The sequence below is a fragment of the Urocampus carinirostris genome, chromosome 20, assembly GCF_059441175.1.
Source record: "Urocampus carinirostris isolate Australia breed hairy pipefish chromosome 20, RoL_Ucar_1.0, whole genome shotgun sequence".
NCBI classification, from domain to species: Eukaryota; Metazoa; Chordata; class Actinopteri; order Syngnathiformes; family Syngnathidae; genus Urocampus; species Urocampus carinirostris.
In genome coordinates this window covers 24,692,682-24,714,070 of record NC_142368.1, presented here as the reverse complement: position 1 = coordinate 24,714,070, position 21,389 = coordinate 24,692,682, and the positions used below count along the sequence as shown (strand labels likewise).

The 21,389-nt window shown below is 39.2% G+C and overlaps 1 protein-coding gene across 4 annotated transcripts in view; it reads right to left on the bottom strand.

Moving 5' to 3' along the window:
- The window catches only part of nhsl1b (NHS-like 1b), an 88,600-nt gene extending 67,245 nt beyond the window's left edge, over positions 1–21,355 (bottom strand). Inside the window, exons 1-3 of one of the 4 annotated variants that reach the window (XM_088325470.1) lie at positions 20,910–21,355; positions 19,832–19,954; positions 18,726–18,996 (exon numbers count right to left, since the gene is read on the bottom strand). In XM_088325470.1, coding sequence (XP_088181596.1) covers positions 18,726–18,828 — 103 coding nt within the window. In that variant the 5' untranslated portion in view covers positions 18,829–18,996; positions 19,832–19,954; positions 20,910–21,355. Of the gene's footprint in view, positions 1–18,725; positions 19,270–19,831; positions 19,955–20,909 lie in introns of those variants that run through there. The other 3 variants (XM_088325471.1, XM_088325468.1, XM_088325469.1) reach the window with 3 other exon arrangements.
- Positions 21,356–21,389: the final 34 nt, after the last annotated feature.

Below are 21,389 nucleotides of genomic sequence, written 5' to 3'. Positions count from 1 at the left end.
GTGTCAAATTAACGTGCGTCCCCGGGACGCAATTTTTACACAAAATTGTCATTATTACCCGATGACTTTTTTTTTTTTTTTTAAACAAAGATTTACCGCACTCCAAACTTATCGTCAGGCAGATCCGCAATTGTTGTTTTGGTCTCGCGGTTGGTCGCACGAATTATTGTCTGCACGCCAATCTCGGCAAACGAGATCTCGTTGCTTCGAGATTTCATCATTGTTGTGGTGGTTCTCGTCAAGTGAAAAGAAGCATGCCTCCGAAAAAACAGTATTTGATGCAGACAACACAAAATTGGTAATTTCTTCAGTGTCAGTAATAAGTGAAAACATAATGCAGAAAGTGATAAAAAACGGCAATAATTCCGGCACGAAAAAAACGGCGGAGAAATTCTTCAGAAGATTGCGTGTGTTGAAGCAAACGATTCGACGAAAGAAAATAAAAGAATACTCCTAGCAAGAAAAGGACTTTTCTGCCAAAATGGACTCAATTGTATTCCTGGTTACTCTATGAGGAGGATGATGATAATAGAGGCCTACATGATTTTCCAAATCTCATTCTGTTGGCGCAGCTTGCAATGACATCAGCCGTACATACTGCAGGTTGTGAGAGGGGTTTCAGCGTCCAAAACAGCATCCTCACAAAAGAGCGAAAGCGCCTCAAAATCGTAACACAACACCAGCTTATGAAGTTGCATCTTACCAAACAATTGGACCTTGAGAAGGCATTACAACAGTGGTGGGACAGCAAACCACAAAAAATATATGAACTGACAAATCTAAAGTGATAACTGCTTTGTATTACCAATTAACTGTGATGATTAAAATTGCATGAATATATAGACTAATATTTCAGCAATATTATTTTGTATGATGTACAATATTTTTATGAACTGCAAAATCTGAAACGATAACTGCTTTGTAATACCGATTAAGTGTGATGATTAAAACTGAATGAAAATATAGATTTATATCATATATTTGTCACCGATTTACAATTTCAACCTCAATAACACAAAATTTTGGGGACCCATAGATCTCTCTAGGGACCCATAGATTTTTGAGCATGCGAGTCCCCGGGACCCATCACTTTTCAGAGGTAAAATGAACACTGCTACTGGCGGATGATATTCAGAGCAAAAGGAGGCGTTCTCCTTTTCATCAAACAAGCTCTTATTGTCTAATGTGAGCTGTGGACCGTGAAAAAAAAAAGCCTGCTATTGGCCGAGAAGGGTCTTAAGCAAAATGTCAGAGGCTAACGGCCGTATTGAAAATAATTTTACAAGTCTGTTTATTTGTAAAGGGAAATTATTTGGGAAACCTATTACAACAAGGAGCGTCCAACATGCAGAAATGCTTTTGGCAGATTCATTTTATCTGTCTGGAGTATCCTGCGTTCTGGAGTAAATATTTTATACAGTTAGATTCACTGAACGGTCCTTGATGTAATGAGTCCATGTTTGAGTCACATATGAGCTGACTACCAGGGGACTTTTTGGTGAACTATCCCGGCTTTATCGTTTTTGTGTATCTGGTTTCAGACATATCATGATGTTTCCGTGTAATGGTATATCTTAATTCCAGAGAGTTTAAGCTTTCCAATGATATGTAGCAAGACTTATTTCTGTGACTGGTAACATCGTACAAACACGTATTTGTTTGACAACAGTCCAACCTAAAACAAATGATGGTAGCATTCGGACCAGATTGATTTTCTTTGTAAAAAGTGGGAGAGACTCTCAAGAGTGTAAAGCCTTGTTTTTAAGGAAAAAGTGCTGCAGATTGTGAAAAGAAGCGAATTGTATTTGAACCTGATTGAAGAAGTGAGCAAATATGACAATGGTTGTCCCGCTGTTCCCTACAACCGCCCCATGAATGACTGATGTCAACAATCAAAAAGTTCATGCTGGCTGCGCTGGCATCCAAAATTAAAAAAAAAAGAAGTTCAGCCATAGTATTCCACCTAGCCTCCTTCATAGGAAATCCTCCCACAAGCTGTCAGAAGCTTCAGAGCTGAGTTCCATATGGCTACCCTCCATCACTCCCCCTTTTACCATCTGTCTTCCTTCCTTCTCAACGTTTGTCACTCCCTTCTTTCTTGCATGACTCATTGTCAACTGAAGGAATGTCTAAACAGACACATTCCTTGAGTGCAATTGTCCAAAGGGGTGGATCCTAATCTTAAAGCCCACCTTAGACTTAAGCCCATCATGCATTGAAGTCACCTGCACACTAGCGATGGGGATCTATTAAAGACACATACATTCCATTAAGACCAATGAAACACTTTCTGGACTTTTCACAGCGATTGTGCAACTTTTTCAAGGTCAAATTCAACCACTTTTTAAGGACTTTCATAGTCATTTTTTCGATTTCTCCAGTACCATCAAAAGAAAAAAATCTATAGAAAATCTGAAAATACCGTTTATCTGCGATTTCCATATGCCATTTTGAATATTTTGCATGCATCTGTAAAGACATTTCATTTTTAAATCATGAGTGAATTGGCATTATATTTGTGGATCTGAACAATAAGTGTGTAAATATTTTTTAGACAAATCTCTCCCCGTATAGGTGTTGAGTAAAATGACGGTAATATGTAGCTTATATTTTCAGGTATAGGAAGTTCTTCGCATTCCCATTTACTACAGAGAAATACTAGCTTAATTTTCAATGGCCCATTAGAAATGCCTATGATCAGGGATCAGAATGGAGATTTTCATTTTCAGCTGAAATAGCCAGCGTCCAGGAATAAACCAGGGCGGAGCCAATTTTTCTAACGGCCGCCAGGGTGCGCCAGAGCAATAAAGAAAAGAGTGAGACAGTCGGATTTTGAATTTGTTTGCTACGCAAGAGAAAAAGTGAAAAAGTCGGAATGCCTTTGGGGTTCAAAAACAGCGGAAATCCGCGGATCCGCGGAAAATTCTGATCCCTGTATAATTGATACATAATCCTTGTACTAATACACATTTCATAGTGCCCCCGTTTAAATTTAGCATGCATCCGTCATCTTGGGCGTGACCCGAAGGAGACAATAATGCAGCATAGGACAATGCCATACAAACTAAAGGCGGCTGCCATTAATAATGAGGGAAGAAATGCAATGGCAAAGTGAAGGATTTCAAGCACCCATACGAACCCTGTTTTCATCAAGTTTCTGTGAAGGCGAACAGAATACCCACATTCTTTAAGTAAGACTCATTCCTAACTTAGCAAAACATGCAAATCATTTTTGGGAACAGAATGAAAAGAAAACCTATATTCCTTAGCAAAGGTAACAGTGCGCCTAGTGAGTTAGTAGCTCCAAGCCAAACTACACAGAGAAAGGCGAGCAGCGTGAGCACCGAGTAAAACGATATGTTTCCTCCGTCATGAGATCAAGTCCAACAACTCAAGCGAAGAAAACACCCGCTGTGACTTCAAGGCAAGGGCGAACCTCAGCGGGGCACTCACATATTCCATTTGTGTATGAGCGCTACTATGTGGAGGAGAGAGCAAGGGCACCTGCAGGCTATGCACTGTAAGACAGCGACAAAACGCCAAGTTTGATTATCTCACACGGACACTGTTTCGCTTTCTCTTCCCACGTTATGGAGACCAAAAACATAATTCTCAGAAGACTTTCAAGTGTGTGTCACGAGAAAAAAAGGCACTTACCTGTTGAGAAAGATGACACATGAGGAAGGATGGAGATTTCCCATGCAGAGAGAAAGACAAAAACAAGTGAACAATTAATTAAAATCCAGTAATCGGAATATGACAAATGAAATGGGATTTACCGAATAACAAAAAATAATTTAAAAAAAAAGGGAAATATCCAAGTATAACAAGAAATCACTTTATCACTTAAAAAATGCTACAATTATATTTTAATGACATGAGAACACATACATAAAGAAATATAATGCATGTTGAATGATTCAAACGGGTATCACGAGTCTGCTTCTACAATGGCACACTAGAGATCACAAGAGCAACAATAATCAAGTCAACAGACGTTAGAGGCAGTTTCAACATCGAGTTTTGCAACAATATAAAAATGAATCACTCGCCACTCAAGTCATTACTTGCAGCAAAACACAATTCAGAGACGAACGTGTTGCTGAGACAAGAGTAAAAACAAATGAAGCCTTAACAACAAAAGAACATCTGTATTAAAAAAAGGCTCAACCAACACGACCGACCTGGACTAACAAGTGTTGTGTAGTTGATCAAGTCTGACAGGATACTCTATAATCTTTATTTAAAAAAAATAAAAAATAAAAAATTGGGAGACACTCTTGGACTTGGGTTGCCAAGGTGATACAGCCACGATCTGTCGAGGGGCATCAGCGCCTGTTTGACCGATTAGGTTGGAAGTCATTGGTGAATGAGCTTTGAAGGTGCTTGGATTGAATAAAGGTGAATAAAAGAACCAGAAGACGCTCATGATGGGCATTTTTTGTCTAGGCTTTTCTGCAGAGATTGTGGGGAAATATAATCTGGTTTAGCACCTTCACAACTTTGTTGTTTTAATGGTAAAATATTGTGTTTTTATTTAAAGGTATTCTTTTAAGATCATAGTTATTTTTCAAGCAGGAAGGGAATTGTATAGTATGTACTAATGGTGTGGGTATGTTGTATTGGTGTTAATACCTACTCAAAAAATGGGTATTGGTATTGTCAGGAGAAATGTTCATCAGTCAACTCTACGGTCACCTTTTTTCATCCCAACTTTGAATTAGCAAAACAAACAGGAAGTAACAATGACGCACCTGGAAAAAGCCAATGCACGCAAGGGAGTATTTATTATGAGGTGACAGGGTAGACAATTGAGGGGCGATGACAGGGGCGGGAAACAGAGCAGGATGCATACAAGGGTGCCATTGGCCAGAGGGACGGGATTCCCTCTATCAACAGGGCCAAAATTGAGTTAATGGTTGATAGACGAAGAACTCAAATCAAATTTCAAGCAGGTCAAGAATTAATTTTGGTGTTTTCCTCCTGTAAGAGAGCGCAGTCCTGAACATGCAAAATTATCTTATAGAAGATAGGATTTCCTCTTTCCATTCATTCTTCATGCGTTTCCTTTCCTCTTTTCTCTTGCCATTTCCTATGTCACCTGACCTCCCCCCAACATTCCTGAAAATGGCCGGGCAAATAGTAACATGTGCCTATACACAATTGTAAATATGAATTACTGTTCTATTGAAACCCACGCTTAAGAAAGAGATAGTCTCCAACAAAAACTTTAGAGAGGGAAATAAAACCATGCACTTGGTGTCTGGTTTTAATCAAGAAAAAAAAGCTTTTGGTTCTTATTTTGCTTATGTAACCAGCATCAATCCCGTTTCAACTTTGAAGAAAATAAGGCACTGGGAGACACACTCGCGTTTCTCATAAGCCCTGTCACTTGCTCCCCTGAAAGTGATTAGTTCCCCGCGGTTCTGTTTTCCCTTTTCGCCAGAGTCCCTGGGCCATCTGCCTTTTGTGGAAGGCGCCAAGTCACGGAATGACTTTTAAAGGGGACATATGCCAATGTTTGCGAGAAAATTAAACCATCACAGGCAGGCATTCAAATGATTGAAAGCCCCGGTGTAATGAAAGCCTTGTTCTAAACAGTGGAAAGAAATTACATGTTTGCGGAAGACCTTACATCTATTCTTCAGCGGCAATGTGATCTGATTTCACTTATTTGGAATTATGTGAAATCTGACTGGAACATGGAAAGGTGAGCCGTTTCTAACCTCAGTGGTCCCAAAGTGCGGCGCGCTGTTGCTTGCATGGCTAATGTAGGGCGCCTTCTTGTTGCAAGAAGTAAAAACTCAGCAACTGCCCAGTGGGATACCTTTTAGGAAAACATGGCTTGTATTCGAGTGACGTGTTTGTGGTTAAAAAATACCATTGTGTGTGAGCAAAAAAACATGTTTTTCAAGGACATTACAGTGGTATTCATTTGACTGAGGGTTTAACATGGAATGATTTAAGCATTTAACAATTTCAAAATCCAATTTTATGTGCTTGTACATTTTTAGTCATATAATTTAAGGTTTCCAAGAATACTCTGAACCACTCTTATTCTCTTCAAATCATCCACAGGAAAAAAAAACAATTAATGAGTTACAAATAGAGCAGAAAAGTGACGTGTTTCTTAAAGATCTGTATTTGAAAAGTCTTTGTTGTTTTTGAAATGGCCTTCCCACCCAGGACCACATCAAAGAGCAACTGGGTTGGGTTTCCATATGGCGAGGAGACCAATGGGCGTGAGTAGAAGTTAGCTGCTTATGGACCCAGGAAGAGTCAACCACCGTTCTGGTTCCCCAAATTAAAGAGGGTCAATTTAGAGATAAGACAATCTGCTTTCATGTTGGGATTATAACCATTGCTTACAGATGAAAAACAAGCTGATAAGTTAGGAAGGTGAATATGTAACAATTAAAATAAGAAAGGGCACGGGTACATATGAATGATTGATGAGGGCTCACAGCCCTCTGGGGATGTGGCATTTCCATCTGCGTAGCGCTCGTTCCAGTTTGAGCACAACAAAGACCCTCAGTGTCATTCTCAAACCTCCACCAGGGTGTTGGGGAACCACAGGGATCTCCACCCTTCCATGAGGTGAGAGCCTCAAAGGGGAGGAGCGTTTGCGTTCATGCAGGAGCTTGTCAACCACTTTCAGCTCATGCTTTACAATACAAAACCTAAAAATATACACTGACTGAACACCAAGTGAAGCAAATTTTTGTTTGATGACCGGGACAGATAAAGCAGTCTTTGTCAGACTGGGTGTTTGAAGTCATAAAGCCTTCGCTATAAGTGTCAGAATCAATCAATGATGAGGTTAACAGAGACACGGAAGTGCCCCCCTCTGATTTAGAAACGTACTATACTACACAGGCTGTGACAAATGAATGGACTCACCCAACGACACAAGAAAGACCTGAAAAATAGATTTGTTGCTGCAAGGAAGATACCAGATACTTAACACCTAGCATTAAAAGCAGCAAGTAAACTAGCCCAACAGCAGTCACCCGATATGCTCACATTACAGTGGCGGGATGCACTTGGCTAACATGAAACAATATTCACTCTGAGAACAAAAACTTGAAAATGCACATAATCAGATTTTGAGCAAGCCGTCATTGAATATTGAATATTGCACAAAGACTCTGAATGCAAGGCCACGTAGCACTGGACTGAACTCCATGAAACAGCTAGTTGACCAAGATACATTATTTGAGGTGATCCACATAGGTGCTCGTTTATCCAACTGAAGTTTTCATATGATTTTCATCAAAGTCATTCTCCCTCTCCAAGAAGATGCCAGTCACAAATTGGATGTAATTCACCAGGTCATTACATAGATAATTGGCAGGCTGATTCCAAAATGATGAATTCAGAGTTATTAATAATAATGTATCATGTGTGCAAAAAAATTTAATGTTAATGATTTCTTACAAATATTAAAAAAATTTGATAAGTATTTTCCATTGTTTACATTTGAACACTTTCTAGAAAATCCCTAGTCATTGAGAAACTATCTTGGGAAATGGCTACAGGCTACACAGGTACCTGCAAACACCACGTTGGTGACTCATGGCACAGAAAAACACATGCACACTTTTTATGTACACGATAGCACTGTACGCTGCCTACCACGGACGTGTGATCTCAGAAGAGAGCTCAGAGGAGATTAAACATTCCCTCGATGTATCAAATGATATTTCTCCTAATCTTTCTCAGTGGCTTGCTCTCATCTGGGACTCACGGGAGGACCTTCGACATACGATATACAACACCCATACACGCACAACCCAGCGATGAAAACAATACCATGTGGATTAGTGTCAGGGGAACATGCAGGCAAATGAGACACACGTAACAGCAAATCATCTGAGCAAATTCCCAATTGTATCAATTTCAAGGCATGGTGCTCTGAAAAACACGTCACTGTTGGTGGCTTTACAGGTGACATTCCAAGACCCCATGTGAATAGAGTATACTATTAATTTTCTTATTTGATAACTAACTTCAAAAAGGAAACCAGTTCAGTCAAAATTTTCAGAAATATAACAATTGTTTAAAGGGATTACAAAATACCTTTTTTTAATTAGGCACGGAACATGTAGTGTTCCTGCCCACAAGAATGCAGATATGTTCCATAATATTCCACGCGTCATGGAACTCGAAAAACATTTTTTTCAAAGTTGACAGTTTGACCTCATATCGCCTAGAGCTGGACCGGATGGTAAATGGTCTGCATTTTCTGTCAAAAATTTCAGAAATATAACGATTGTTTATGAGGATTACAAAAGACCTTTTTTTAATTAGGCACGGAACATGTAGTGTTCCTGCCCACAAGAATGCAGATATGTTCGATAATATTCCACGTGTGATGGATCTCGAAAAAAAAATTCTCAAAGTTGACAGTTTTAACTCATATCCCCTAGAGCAGGACCGGATGGTAAATGGTCTGCATTTATATAGCGCTTTTCAAGTCAATGAAGACCTCCCAAAGCGCTTGACAATGTGCTTCAAACTTACCCATTCACACACACACACACACCAATAGAGGCCATGCAGCCATGCAAGGCGCCAACCTGCTTATTGGGAGCATTAGGGATTCAGTGTCTTGCCCAAGGACACCTCGTCATATAAGGAGCCGGGAATCGAAGCTGCGATCTCTTGATCCCAAGACGGGCGCTCTACCTCCTGAGCTAATGCCGCTAATAACAAAAAAGACTAAAAACGATGGCGGGTCATCTTGAAAAACAGATGGCTATTGTGGTAATCAGCGAATGCATAGCGCTCATTTTTGAGTAATTGGAATTTTGCTCACCGTGTCGCACGGGGACTTTTGCTTGTTTTGTCCGAGTTGCTTGATTGGATCATCAACAGCTACGTGGAATAAGTTTACTTGCCGTCGTGTACAGCATGCAATCTTTTTTTTCCTTCACCTCCCTTTTATGCATTTGATTCTGACTTTTCCTTTTGTGTTTTTTGCCGCGTGTCTTGCAATTAAACCCCCAATGTCCCGACAGCGGGCCACTGGACTTCTGATGAACAAATATGTGTCTGTACGTTATCACCAGTCACTGAAATACGTCATGTCACATATCATTGGAGGCCTAAACTTTTGGAATTAGATATACGATGACCATTTCAAAATATACTCTTTACTGAAACATCTCAAATGGTCTAAAACAAGATTCTCAAAAACTATAAAGCCGAGGTACCTCACCATTACGTCCCCTGGTCGTCTTCAAATTATTTGAATGTCTGCGAAAATGGCTTTGTTACATCAAGGACAGTCCATAGAATCCAACCATGTAAAATATTTACTCAAAACACACACAATAATGCCGTCAGACAAATAGGAATCCGCCTAAAAACATTTGTGCTTTATTAGACATTGCTTCTTGAAATTTGTTCATTTCGCCCGAAAACTCCCATTGAAAATAAACAGACTCGTAAAATTATTTCCAATATTATAGTTAGCCCTCCCCTTTCGATTGACAAATTTCTCAGCCAATAGCAGGCTTTTTTTCCCCCACAGTCCACAGCCTACACGGGCCTGTTTGATAAAACTGATATCTGCTCCAAAAAAATCCAAATATCTTCAGTCAGTACAGTGGGACCTCGCTACTTCGCGGTTCCACGTTCGCGGGTTCAGAGCTTCGCGGGTCTAAAAAATAATAATAATAAAATTTAAAAAAAATAAAAAATATATATTTTTTTATTATTTTAAGCATTTTTGAAGGGGCGTCGCTACTTCGCGGATTTTCACTTTTCGCGGGTGGTTTTGGTCCCCATTAACCGCGATAACCGAGGGATTACTGTAGTTACCAAATCAAATGATCTGTCACAATGGTTTAAAAATTGTCCAAAGTAAAATACAAATTTGCAAATGCTTTAGTGTAGTGAAATATTTGTCTCCAAAAGGCCAGTTTGGAAACAGCTAAACCTACACTAGAAATGTGTAAAATATAATGTTCAGTTTTTCAGATTGTGATCAAATTTGACAAGGTACCAGGTAGGCTATTGTCTCACCGGTTTCCCAACTAAGTTGCCCATGCTACACTCATCTGCAGGCATTAAATTGCTAAAAAAAATTAGGCGAGAATAAAAAAACTATTTCTGTGTATTGAAACTCATATTACTCAATATTATATTACTTAGCAGCACTTGCAGTGATTATTTCAGAGTCTTACCTTTGAAAAAAAGAGTCCAAAACCGTCCTCTTTCTCCAAATGGTTCAAGGACAGCATTCAATTTACTTTGGGTAAGTCTTGAATTGGGATCTGAGGCGAATTGTACAGGAACGTTAAGGGCATTTAAATAATATTGTCACGATACATTATATATACACATGCACAAATACGCACACACACACACACATAATAAATATATCTAATATATCTAATATATATATATATATATATATATATATATATACAGTATATATATATACACATATTAATTACATGTTTTTGCATAATATCTAATTTCTCACATTCTGTATTTTTTAGAATTTGGGTAGCCCTTTAACAAATATTTGCTAAACAACAACTATTTGTCAAACTTGCCCATAGGTTTTTTCTTGTTATGGAGTGAACAGAGAGAAGATCCATTCAAGAGGTATTGTCAGACGTTGGACTCTACCAGTCAGATTCCACTAAATTACCTACATGTCAGAACGAATCATATATCTTCTCAATAGGGTGTGTCATTTTGTCTCACTAATGGGGCCCACCTTAAATACACAAATGCTCTTCCATTACTTCTATTATACACAAGTTGCCTGCGGTGTCATAACAAATCTTTCAGATTTGTTGACTTTTTAACCACATTATTCACCTTAAGACACAGCCTTTTTGCTCAATCCCACATTCACGTGAAAAGCAACGTGTAGGACCTTGAGTAACACCTTACCAAAAAGGCCCACGCCTATGTGTACGAACAAACCCTTTGAAATGTTTTGCACATAAACTAACCCTAAAGGCAAACCACAGGTGAGAGTAAACACATACAAACAAAACCATTACTAATCTTGGTGACATGCATATGCAATAAACAGTTCCATGCTGTTATTTCAGCTTCTATGCATGACAGACTTGACATCAACACTGTTTCTCCTTGCAGTACACAGGCAAGTGCATGTAACGTGAGCTTGCATGTTTTTTACAAGCTTTGGGTGCACAGATAGACAACCATTACCTTGAAATGTCACAAGCACCTGCTTCCGTGTGTATTTAATTGACATTTGCTTACCAGGCAGACATTCTACCAGAGACATGCGTGGTGTCTCCTAAGCGTTACCGCCTATGGCAAAGCTTTCAAACGGAGAGCACAATTTGTGGGGAATCATTAGTGACGAGGGGATACAAGTTACCCTTTAGTTTACGTCAGCGACGTAAGAGAAAGAGAAGAGAAAAAACGTCATGCTTAAAATGTGCTCTACCAAACATTTGCGGGAGGTAGTTTAAACACTCACATATCAAATGACAAATATAAAATGTGCTGTGTTTATGATTGATATTGAGCAGGAGAGAATTGATTTTTATCAAGTTAAGACTAAAAAAGGCATCAAAACTGACGGCGAGTTTAACCAATTAGAGGTGTCGCGATTTTTTTTTTTTACCTTTGTTTATTTAATTCCGCTATATTCCTCATTTAACCCTTAAACAAAGCAAAAGTTAAATTGAAGTGCTTTAAACTGTGTGGCTAATAGCTCCATCTGAGACATTAGGCATATTCACCCTTTGCTCAATGTTTTTTTAATATATTATTCCGGCAACTTTTGTATCATTTACCAGTATGTATGCCATCACAGGGCGCCAGAGCGTCACAAGACATCTTTATGTGCCATCAAGTGCCTTTAATGATTAGAATAGATGGAGAAATGCCGTGGCCATCTCTTCTGTAAAAATCAAAGATGTCCAAATACAGTACTGGCTAACTCCAGCCACTAGTTGAGTGATTCACATTCAGATCTACTTTATTGTCATTCTAGTACACGTGTATACAGAACGAAATGTCGATACATCTGACCCGCACAGTTTCCTTGAATGTACAGATATAAATAAAATGTTGTATTGAGTTGGGGTATTGAGTACTAATAATATACTAAATAATTATGGCTATGTATAGTATTTTATGCACCTTTCCTGAGAAAGTCAAATTGAGCCAAAAGTAGAAGTAGATAAAATGAGTAATAGAAGAAGAGATCGGTAGATTGAGGATTGGAGATTTTTTTCTGAGAACGTAAACTCCTATTGCCTATGTCTTATTAGGGAAGTGAAAAAGTTAGAAAGGACGTTTTTTCTCGTGAAAGATGAGGTTCCAATCAATGGTTGTGTTCGTTTATATACTGAAGCTAACACGCATTTTTTGCAGGATCTTGAAACATTAATAAAATGCCTGAAATTGGCTGGAAATGGTAGATCTTTTTGCAATTTGTTTGCCCCTACCCAATTTAGGTAAAAAAAATTGTTTTCCGGGTTTGCAAATGACAATCACGCTGAAGGCCATCCAGGTGCGCATGCATCCTTTGCCGGGGCCAGTATCGGCATCATCTTGAGGAAAGAGGGGAAAGGTCTGTGGCGCGTACGAAACAAAAAGATGGATTGATCGTGAAGGGATATCAGAGGACGAAAGACAAACTGAAAGAAAAAATTATATGGCATAAAGCTGCTGCAAAGACGTAACTTAAAGATGTTCTCAGAGCTCTTTTGTTCATCCTGACAAAGTAAGTTGGTCTTTTTCCAGAATTGTGGTCAACAAAACTATTTAAGAGGAGATCACCAGGGAATTAAGAACATTCTTTTCTTGCGCCTCAACAATGGCTGCGGAGATTGATGGAGTCGAAAGGAAATCCAAAATGTGTCTCTTAAATCTTTCGCCTAAGCAGAGGTCGCAACCTCCAGGATTATGTTGACAAATCTTCCCGCTGCCTTGAAAAAACACTTGATTACTTTGACTAAGATCCCTTAAAAGAAATCCATATACTGTTGTTTGATCTTTTGACGTTTTAAAATAATTCTTATAATTCTTTATCGTAATGATAATTATTTTTGACACGCACGCAAGCGCACGCACACACACACAAGCACGCGCGCAAGAGCCAAATTTTTCCTCTAGCTAAAATGCTGCCCGGCCTTCGTCTTTTTACACCATTTAATTTTTGGGACAAGGTCGACCTGGTCCAGCATACGTTGAAATATCTTCTTCATAGAATTAAACGCATATAAACTACTTTAGGGTCAGAGAACTTAAAGACAAGAGAGTAAAGAGGTTGGACTGAATGCCATAAAAATAAATTCCAAGCTGCACTTTTAATGACAATGTTATCTCGTCACTTGTTAGTTTTCCCTTGAGGTATTCTTTGAGAATGACAAGGAATTGGTCTATAGTTTATATAGAGTTTATAAAAAGATGTAAAATGTATAATATTATCTTTTTGGGAAGGAGATCAAAACAACAATGACTAAGGGCAGAATCTTACTGAGCAAGTAATGTCCATCTTCAGATAAGTCAAGTGAGACCACACAAGATGTCTATAAATATCTAAGGGGCAGCATAAGAAACTCTCAACCATTAAGTGGGAAACAAAAGCCTCTGATTTGCTTCTGTCTATGGTAGGTACAGAACTTCTACATTTGTACACATTATGCACAAAAAAATCTTGACCTTCTGATGGGTTTGATTTAGCAATCTTGTAAATTTGGAGTGAACTTACAGCCTTAAGGGTGCTCAACAGCAGGGGCACCGATTGACAGCTTTTGACGGGATGGGCAGAAAAGTTGCAGCAAGCTCCCAATTAACCTTTACTACAGCTAGGACCTACTTTCCAGGTAAAAATAGAACATGCCTTATTAAAACGGCATGTAACAGACGGCGCTTGTCGGGTAACCATAATTAAAATTGCATTAGCAACTCACAGACACGCCAACAATGACATCATTCAGTGTAAAACCAAGTGGAGCTAAAAGACCTCTCAGTCAACCAGGACTAGATTTGTAATTGGGACAGAGTGGAAATTTCTCAGTGGAAATGGCTGTAATATTTAGTATGCTTGTGGAGTTCATTATACAAGCGTGTGGCTCTATTATGTAATAAACACTGCGAGTTTGTTACATTCAAGATGAGCTTCGCCTTAGCTCCTGACACTCAGTCCGAATGGAGACACCAACCGGAATAACAAGTCCCTAAACAGAGCTATTGCTAAACATTCACTGTTTACGCTCATTAAGAAGACATAAAATTGTCGGTGTCTACTATTACACATCAACTTTAACTCTTATGAACTTGAGTCACCGGTTATTTGTGGACTACTACGGTTGATGTCACCGTTGATGCACTTTGGGACTATTCACGTTTTTGTTTGCACTCTGGCTGAGTGTCTGAGCAACAAATTGAGTGCAGGAGACCTGTGTTGACTCCGGAGTGGAGACTCAAGCTAGATAAACGATTTAGTTTGAACTCTTGACTTGCTAGTGTCAGGTGTTCTGCTTTGACCTGGACTTCCACAACACTGCATCTACTGGTGGCATGACAAGCAATATTCAAGGGAGGACAGAAAAGACGCTTCTCTTTTACATATTTGTTCATTTCAGAAATGCAAACAAAAACTTAAAAAATAAGTTCCAGGTTTTGCTTCCACTTCTGTAACAAAAAGCAACAAAATGACTGGGGTGAATTCATACTAGATGGTCAAAGAAGGGGTAGCAGATGATGACTACACAACAGCGGCCACATCTGCCACTCCAAATGTTTCTCCTCACACGTTGTGTTTTGTTTGGCACCATTTGCTCAAGTTACCATTGTGAGTGCGTGGGATTCACAACAGTCAAAATGAACTAACTAAAACAAATCTCTAGACAATGAGTCAGAACTTGGAACTTGGAATTTTAATAAGGCTCATCTCCTCAATTTGATGGATCAACATATTTCAAGATGATTCAAAGCTCTGTTAACAAGAAAGTTTAGAAGTGTCAGGGTGTATCAGTGCCTAAGGTAACTTGACACCTGACCATTCATTCAATCATTGTCTGTACCATTATAGCATTCTCAAATGTAATTAAAAAAAACAACAAGGTAAGGAGCCAGAGAAATTCATGTAACTCGAATGTGTCTCTTACAACCAGTGAGTTTTGCTGAACCATCTAACTTGTGTACATTAAGGTGCAATAACCATATGTGTCAAAATGTTTTTGTTTTTTTAAGGTTTATTATTATGTAAACAAATAATTTCTTATCTCAGTCTACAATACTTTAAATTCTATGTAGTTAAAATTCTTGCAGATTTCTCTGAGGTTTGCGTTAACAATTTGGTGAAATCAAGGCGGCGAGGTCCTTGTACAAATCTAAGTCGATGTTAATGTGTAACTGCTCTTGGCAGCGGTGGCCGAACAAGTTTGGGGATGGGACCCGAAGGGTTTTATCACAATTCTGGTGTGCTGCGGCTTCACAAAAAAGACACAGATCACGGCAGATGGTCACTGGCTTTGCAAGAAAATTTGTAATTTGTGGAGGGAGCAGACACCTCTGTTCGAACAGGGTGAGCAACCTACCTGTGGGGTCAGTAACTCAGTGCTTTGATTTCTGTTTTGCTCATTGTCACTTTTTAGGAGGAAAGTTTGAATATCATCATATGAGCATGTACTGGATTGCCTTGTTTTTGGGGAATAATTATTTGGTTATATTTTTATGAACATGTAGTACATGAGTTGAATATTTTCATGGAAGCTCCCTGCACGTATGGTATGACTGCAAACAGCTGTGTATTGCTAATAAAATATTCAAGACTTCCACAGTTTCTATTATCTTTGGGGAAAAAGAATTGTCGTAGTTGTGCAATGATAAACATATCATGACATCAACTCATTTGACAGAGTCACACAAAACTGAGCATCTTGATCTTGGACGAGTCAGAATGTTTTTCAGAAGGGAAACACAGGCCAACAAGGTGAAATGTTCTTGCGGAACAGTCACATTTTCTCCTCAATTTGCACATAAGTCAGTTTGACAGGAAAGAAATATGATTCACCAAAGCACTGGTTCCCAACATACGCCTCTGGGAAACAGAAGTGGGTCAGTGGTCACTTTTCCAGACTGTCAGACTTATTATACTGTTTGTTATTTTTTTTGCTTGGTAAGAATAGCTGTTTTAAAAAAAAAAAGTTGTAAAATTGAACTTTACATTTTAAGACAGACAAATGAAGACTTCCAAATTCAAAGACTAATGTTGTAAACATTTGCAGTTTATAGCCAACAAAGTGGAGATTTTGATTTGCAGTATGTTAGTATTGCAGTGCGTGCATTCAATGAAAACTTTCCAGCCAATGTCATCACCACAGGATACACGAGCATTGTTGACCAAGAACAGCAGGAGTAGCAATACAAGTTTGAATGGAGCAAGAGGCAATTTTCATATTAAGTTCCGCTTTTAGTTGCAATTCACAAAAACAACATGACTGGCTGTTGTTTGTACGGGTGCACGATTTGCTGATTTAAGAAACGATTTTTTTTGCACTTCCCAGAAAAACGAGGCATTTTCAATATTACCATAAACAGTGAGCCTTTGAAATAATGAACTCGACTGAGGACATAATTCGGCACGTTCGCATTTGCAGTGCCCATTTCATATCTGTTAAACAATTGTGGTAATCTGGTTCAGATATCCTTGAATGCAGAATGCCTACAGTAAGTAAGTGTAAATAGGACATCTGTCGAGGAATAGAAAGTGTAACTGTAAGTTTGCCAATACTGGCGCTAGCTAATACAGATTTTATAATTATAATGTAAGCAATATTGTTATTATTATTATTAATGCATATTTTATATAATATATATTTATAAGCGGCATAGCAAATGAGTGTTTAATGCGTATGCAGCAAAGTTCTGAGGTCATCGCTTTAAACCCAGCTACCATCCTTCCTGTGTGGAATTTACATGTTCTCCCATTGCCTGAACTCTAGTTTCCTCCCACATTACAAAAACATGTAGGGCAGGTTAATTGGTGATTCCAAAATTGTACCTGGGTATGAGTGAACGTATGAATGTTGTTTGTCTCTGTGTGCCCTGCAACTGGCTGGCAACCAGGTCAGGGTGTCCCCTGCCCACTGCCCAGAGATAACTGGGTTGGGCTCTAGCACCCTAGCTCCCCTAATGACGATGAGTGGTGCAGATAATGGATATATTTTGATAATGTATGATATTTCTAATTGTAAAAATTATCATTGATCAATTGTCATCATCATTATTATTGTTAATCCCACTAACACTAACGATGTTTCATGGTAGGTGCAAGCCAAGGAAAGTTATTTCTTTCTAAATTGAACTAATGTGTGAACTAAGAGACCGTCAATATAAACTGGTCATCGGACTCACTGTTTTTATTCCTTTCAACTTGCTGGCATAAAAAGGTATTTTACTAGTCACCTGATTTGGACCGACGTTGTGTAAGAGGCAAACAACTCAGCCGCGAAAGCTCCACTAAGTGGCCCACACAATTTATGTGTAGCGCCGATCAATGTTTTATTTTGTTGTTGAGTTTGAAGGTGCTTTATTGCTGCTTGCACATACTTTGGGCTCATTTGAGATCTTATGATCCATAATATTTTTCTGTCAATCGTCTGGTATAGAGACACGAATCCCTGCCTCAACAATGGGAGCGCAGCTTGGCTACATCACACTAGCTTAAAAACACGGAAAAGGGTCTATTATGAAATAACGTCTGCCTGGCGTACAATTTTCAAACCGTCTCCGCCCGGGTGGCCGTCAACTTTTTCAAGGAAAAAAAATAAATAATAATAATTCAAATCAAACATTTGCTTTATTCCAATTTTGAAATCTTCATTCGGTTTGGAAATTTCGGTTCGTTTGGCAATTTGCATACTCGGCAGCCGATCAGAAGCCTGCATCAAATAACTTTGTACTTCTGGACTTTCCCAAGCCTTATAAGTTCGTGCATTTGCACATCATTTTCCAAAGTAGACGCACAGAGGACACAAGAAAAAAATGCTAAGTTGTTAGGAATCAAGCCAAAACCTCAGCCCCAGAAGATTCAAAAGAAGCTAACAAAATTTATGACGTTACAAAACGTAAACCTACATTAAAAGCATCGTCGAAAGAGTAGTTTACGTGGCTTGTAGCAGACGACAAAATGCAAACATTGCATGAATGAAGATGAGTAAATACAGGTACATACTGATGGCAGATGGAAAACAGTGATGACATATTCATGCATTGAATGTTATACGTAGATTTATATTAAACTTAAATTGTTGTTAATTTGTTGTTCTGTTACATTATACATTATAAATCCTTAATACTTTGCAACCATGTTTTTTTGCGATTAGTCGTCTTATTGTGTTTCAAGTTGTGAAAAATGGGGCAGGCAACTTTATGGCTGGGCAGGCAACTTTTCAGGGTTGTCTGCCCTAACTTTTTGTCATGAGTTTCAGACACTGCTTTTATTTTTGAGTACAAACCCAAAGGTTTTTTTTTCAACTTTAAAAATACAACTTTCATAAATCTTGTTATTTGAGATTTTGTCGTTGTTCTGATATGTAAAATTTTAATGCTCGTTATAACAAGTACAATGCTTACGAATAAAGTGTGGGATGAGCACTTGTTGGTAATAGATTCGGGGGAGGGAAACGTTTGAGAATCTCCTGTAAATAAGTTGAACACAATAACCCACATGACTCACAAAGAAACGCAAGGTGACTAACAGAACTTACGTATTTTGACTTTCTTGGGATCCAGAACGCCTGCTCTGGCGTGAAGAGCACGCAGGCGCCCCTGGACCCGGGACGACCTGCGGAACACGGAGTCGGCCTCCATCTCGATGCCCAGGAAAACGTCGGCGGCCAGTTGGGAAAGATGGGCCAGTTGGTGGATGATGTTTGTGAGCGTGTGACAGCCCACCTCGTCCAGCGACGTGAACGGAGGCGCTCTCTTAGCAGTTGCCCGGGCCGGCAACCTGCTCACACGTCGCGGCTCAACAGTCCTCTGGTGGAAAGGCATCGTTAAGATTATTCACGTGCTCACTTCTTTGTTTAGAAAGTATATTCAAAAACTAAGCCTCAATCGGCGATATGGCACTCTCTATTTGAACACGATCCTGCAATCCCGCCCGCCATGTTCGTGCAGCTGGACTCGCCTGTTGAAATTCAAACAGACGCCGGGCGGAGCACCGTCTCTAAACAGAGGGGTGAAAAACACTCACACACAGGAAAAAGTAAGCGGGATGGGGGAAGAAAAACCCGGAGATTTACAACCAACCACCTGTTGGACGCTGGAATCGGATTCCGACTAAAGTTTTACCTGTCAAAAACAACGAATGGAGGATGTAGGGAAAAACAGAACTGGATTTTCAAATGGATTTACCCACTACAGTACAGTTGAAAAGTACTGCGACCATGTATTCCCAATCGTTTATTAGTTCCAATTGAAAGTACATTTTTTTGTGGGCCTTGTCTTACCATACCAACCTCATCTGTTATTGAATATACTTTTAGGGCAGGGGTGTCAAACCCATTTTAGCTAGGAGCCACAGAAACAATCTCACGGGGCCAGACAAGTAGATTAAAACAGAGGGAGAATGGAAGAGAAAAAGGGAGATACAGTAAAAGTGAGGGAAGGAAATAGAAAAAAGGGTGAGACAGACGGGGAGAAAGAGAGCACCGTAGAGAGGAGAATTTGAGAAAAGAGAATGAGAGAAAAAATGATAGGAGAGAGAATGGTGAGCGTGAAAAAGGAGAGTAGAGAAAGAGGGAGAAAAGAATAGATAAAGCAGTTGCTAAAGAAAAGAGAAATATAGCTCCAGTTGCTTTGCGAGTGGCACCTGGCTTTGGTGCTATCAGGTGGACGTATTTAAAACTGCAGCTCATTTTCCTCTTGAACTTCTCAGCGTTGTTTCGCAGGCCATACTCAAACTGATCCAGCCCGTAGACCGCATGCTTGACACCTGTAATGTTGGTTCGCCTTTAGGATCAGCAGTTCTGCCATTTTTTTGTTTTCCAACAAGGCAGCACGGCGACGCAGTGGTTTGCGCGTGTGCGGCACAGTTCTGAGGTCATAAGATCTAACCTCCTGTGTGGAGTTTGCATGTTCTCCCCATGCTTGCGTGGGTTTCCTCCGGGCACTCCGGTTTCCTCCCACATTCCAAAAAGCCCAAAACATGCATGATAGGGACGATTTGGACCGGACAATTAACCTAGGTGTGAATGAGCAAGCGAATTGTCTGTCCCTGTGTGCCCTGCGATTTGGCTGGCAACCAGTTCAGGATGTCCCCTGCCCACTGCCTGAAGATAACTGGGATGGGCTCCAGCACCCCCGCGGCCTTACTGAGGATAAGCGGTACAGATAATGGATGGATGTTTCCCAACATGAAGAGTTGCACTATACCACAAACTTTACACAAGTCTACGATTCCTCATAATTAAAATAAAAAATGCACTAAAAGCATTTCAATTCAAGACAGTTTTTTTTGTTTTCAGGAGCAATATTTGGGTTTCTATGTCTCATTTAGGGCGTTTACTTTCCAAAAGAGCAGGAATTGTGAACGTTAGGTTCAAAAACTTTGAAGTCGACACATTGATTTAGAGGATTGTTGTGAAGTAGAAGTACGTCAATCAAACGAACTCAGCAGGATGTGCATGGAAAAACATTCCATTTAGGCAAACTATACATATGAACAAAAAGAATGTAATTTGGCCAACATAGATTATATTTTACGCAAACATGTTTCACAATAGAAAAAAAAACAAATCTTAAATTAGCAAGAAGTCATTCAGACTGTATCGAACAATTATCAAAACAATACACCCGACATTTCATTTTTATACTTTTTCAAATCAGTTTAAATGACACCTTTATAAAAAATAATATAAATGCAAATATAAATTTAAATTGTAAATTACCTGATTTAGTCACGTTGTCGCGGCTTGTCGCAGTATGCTAAGCTAATGGGGGGAGGGGGATAGGCGACGCTAAAAAGCAAATACACTTAAGAAATTAAAAGTAATCTGTGCACGCCATTAGTTGAAAGCCTGCAAAGTATTTAGTGTATATTGTTTGCCAAAATGTCGTTATATCAAGATTTTACAAGCTAGCTTCAACATGATACGGACTACAGTGCTAATCAATCGTTCGCTAGCACCTGCTGGCATTTCTTTCCAGCTCGAATTACTCACATGGGGGGAAAAAAATGTTATATTTTGCTCAATCCCCCTCAAAAATACTCCTCCACGTTTTTAATCACTTTACTCGTGATTTTTCCTCCCAGCTTGCTCAAGTTTATCTCGTGAACCACCTGGCATTCATAAACCGCACCAAACAAAATGGGTAAAAAAAAATAATTTAGCATTCAAAACTTTGAACTATGTTACACTAGTTTCTCT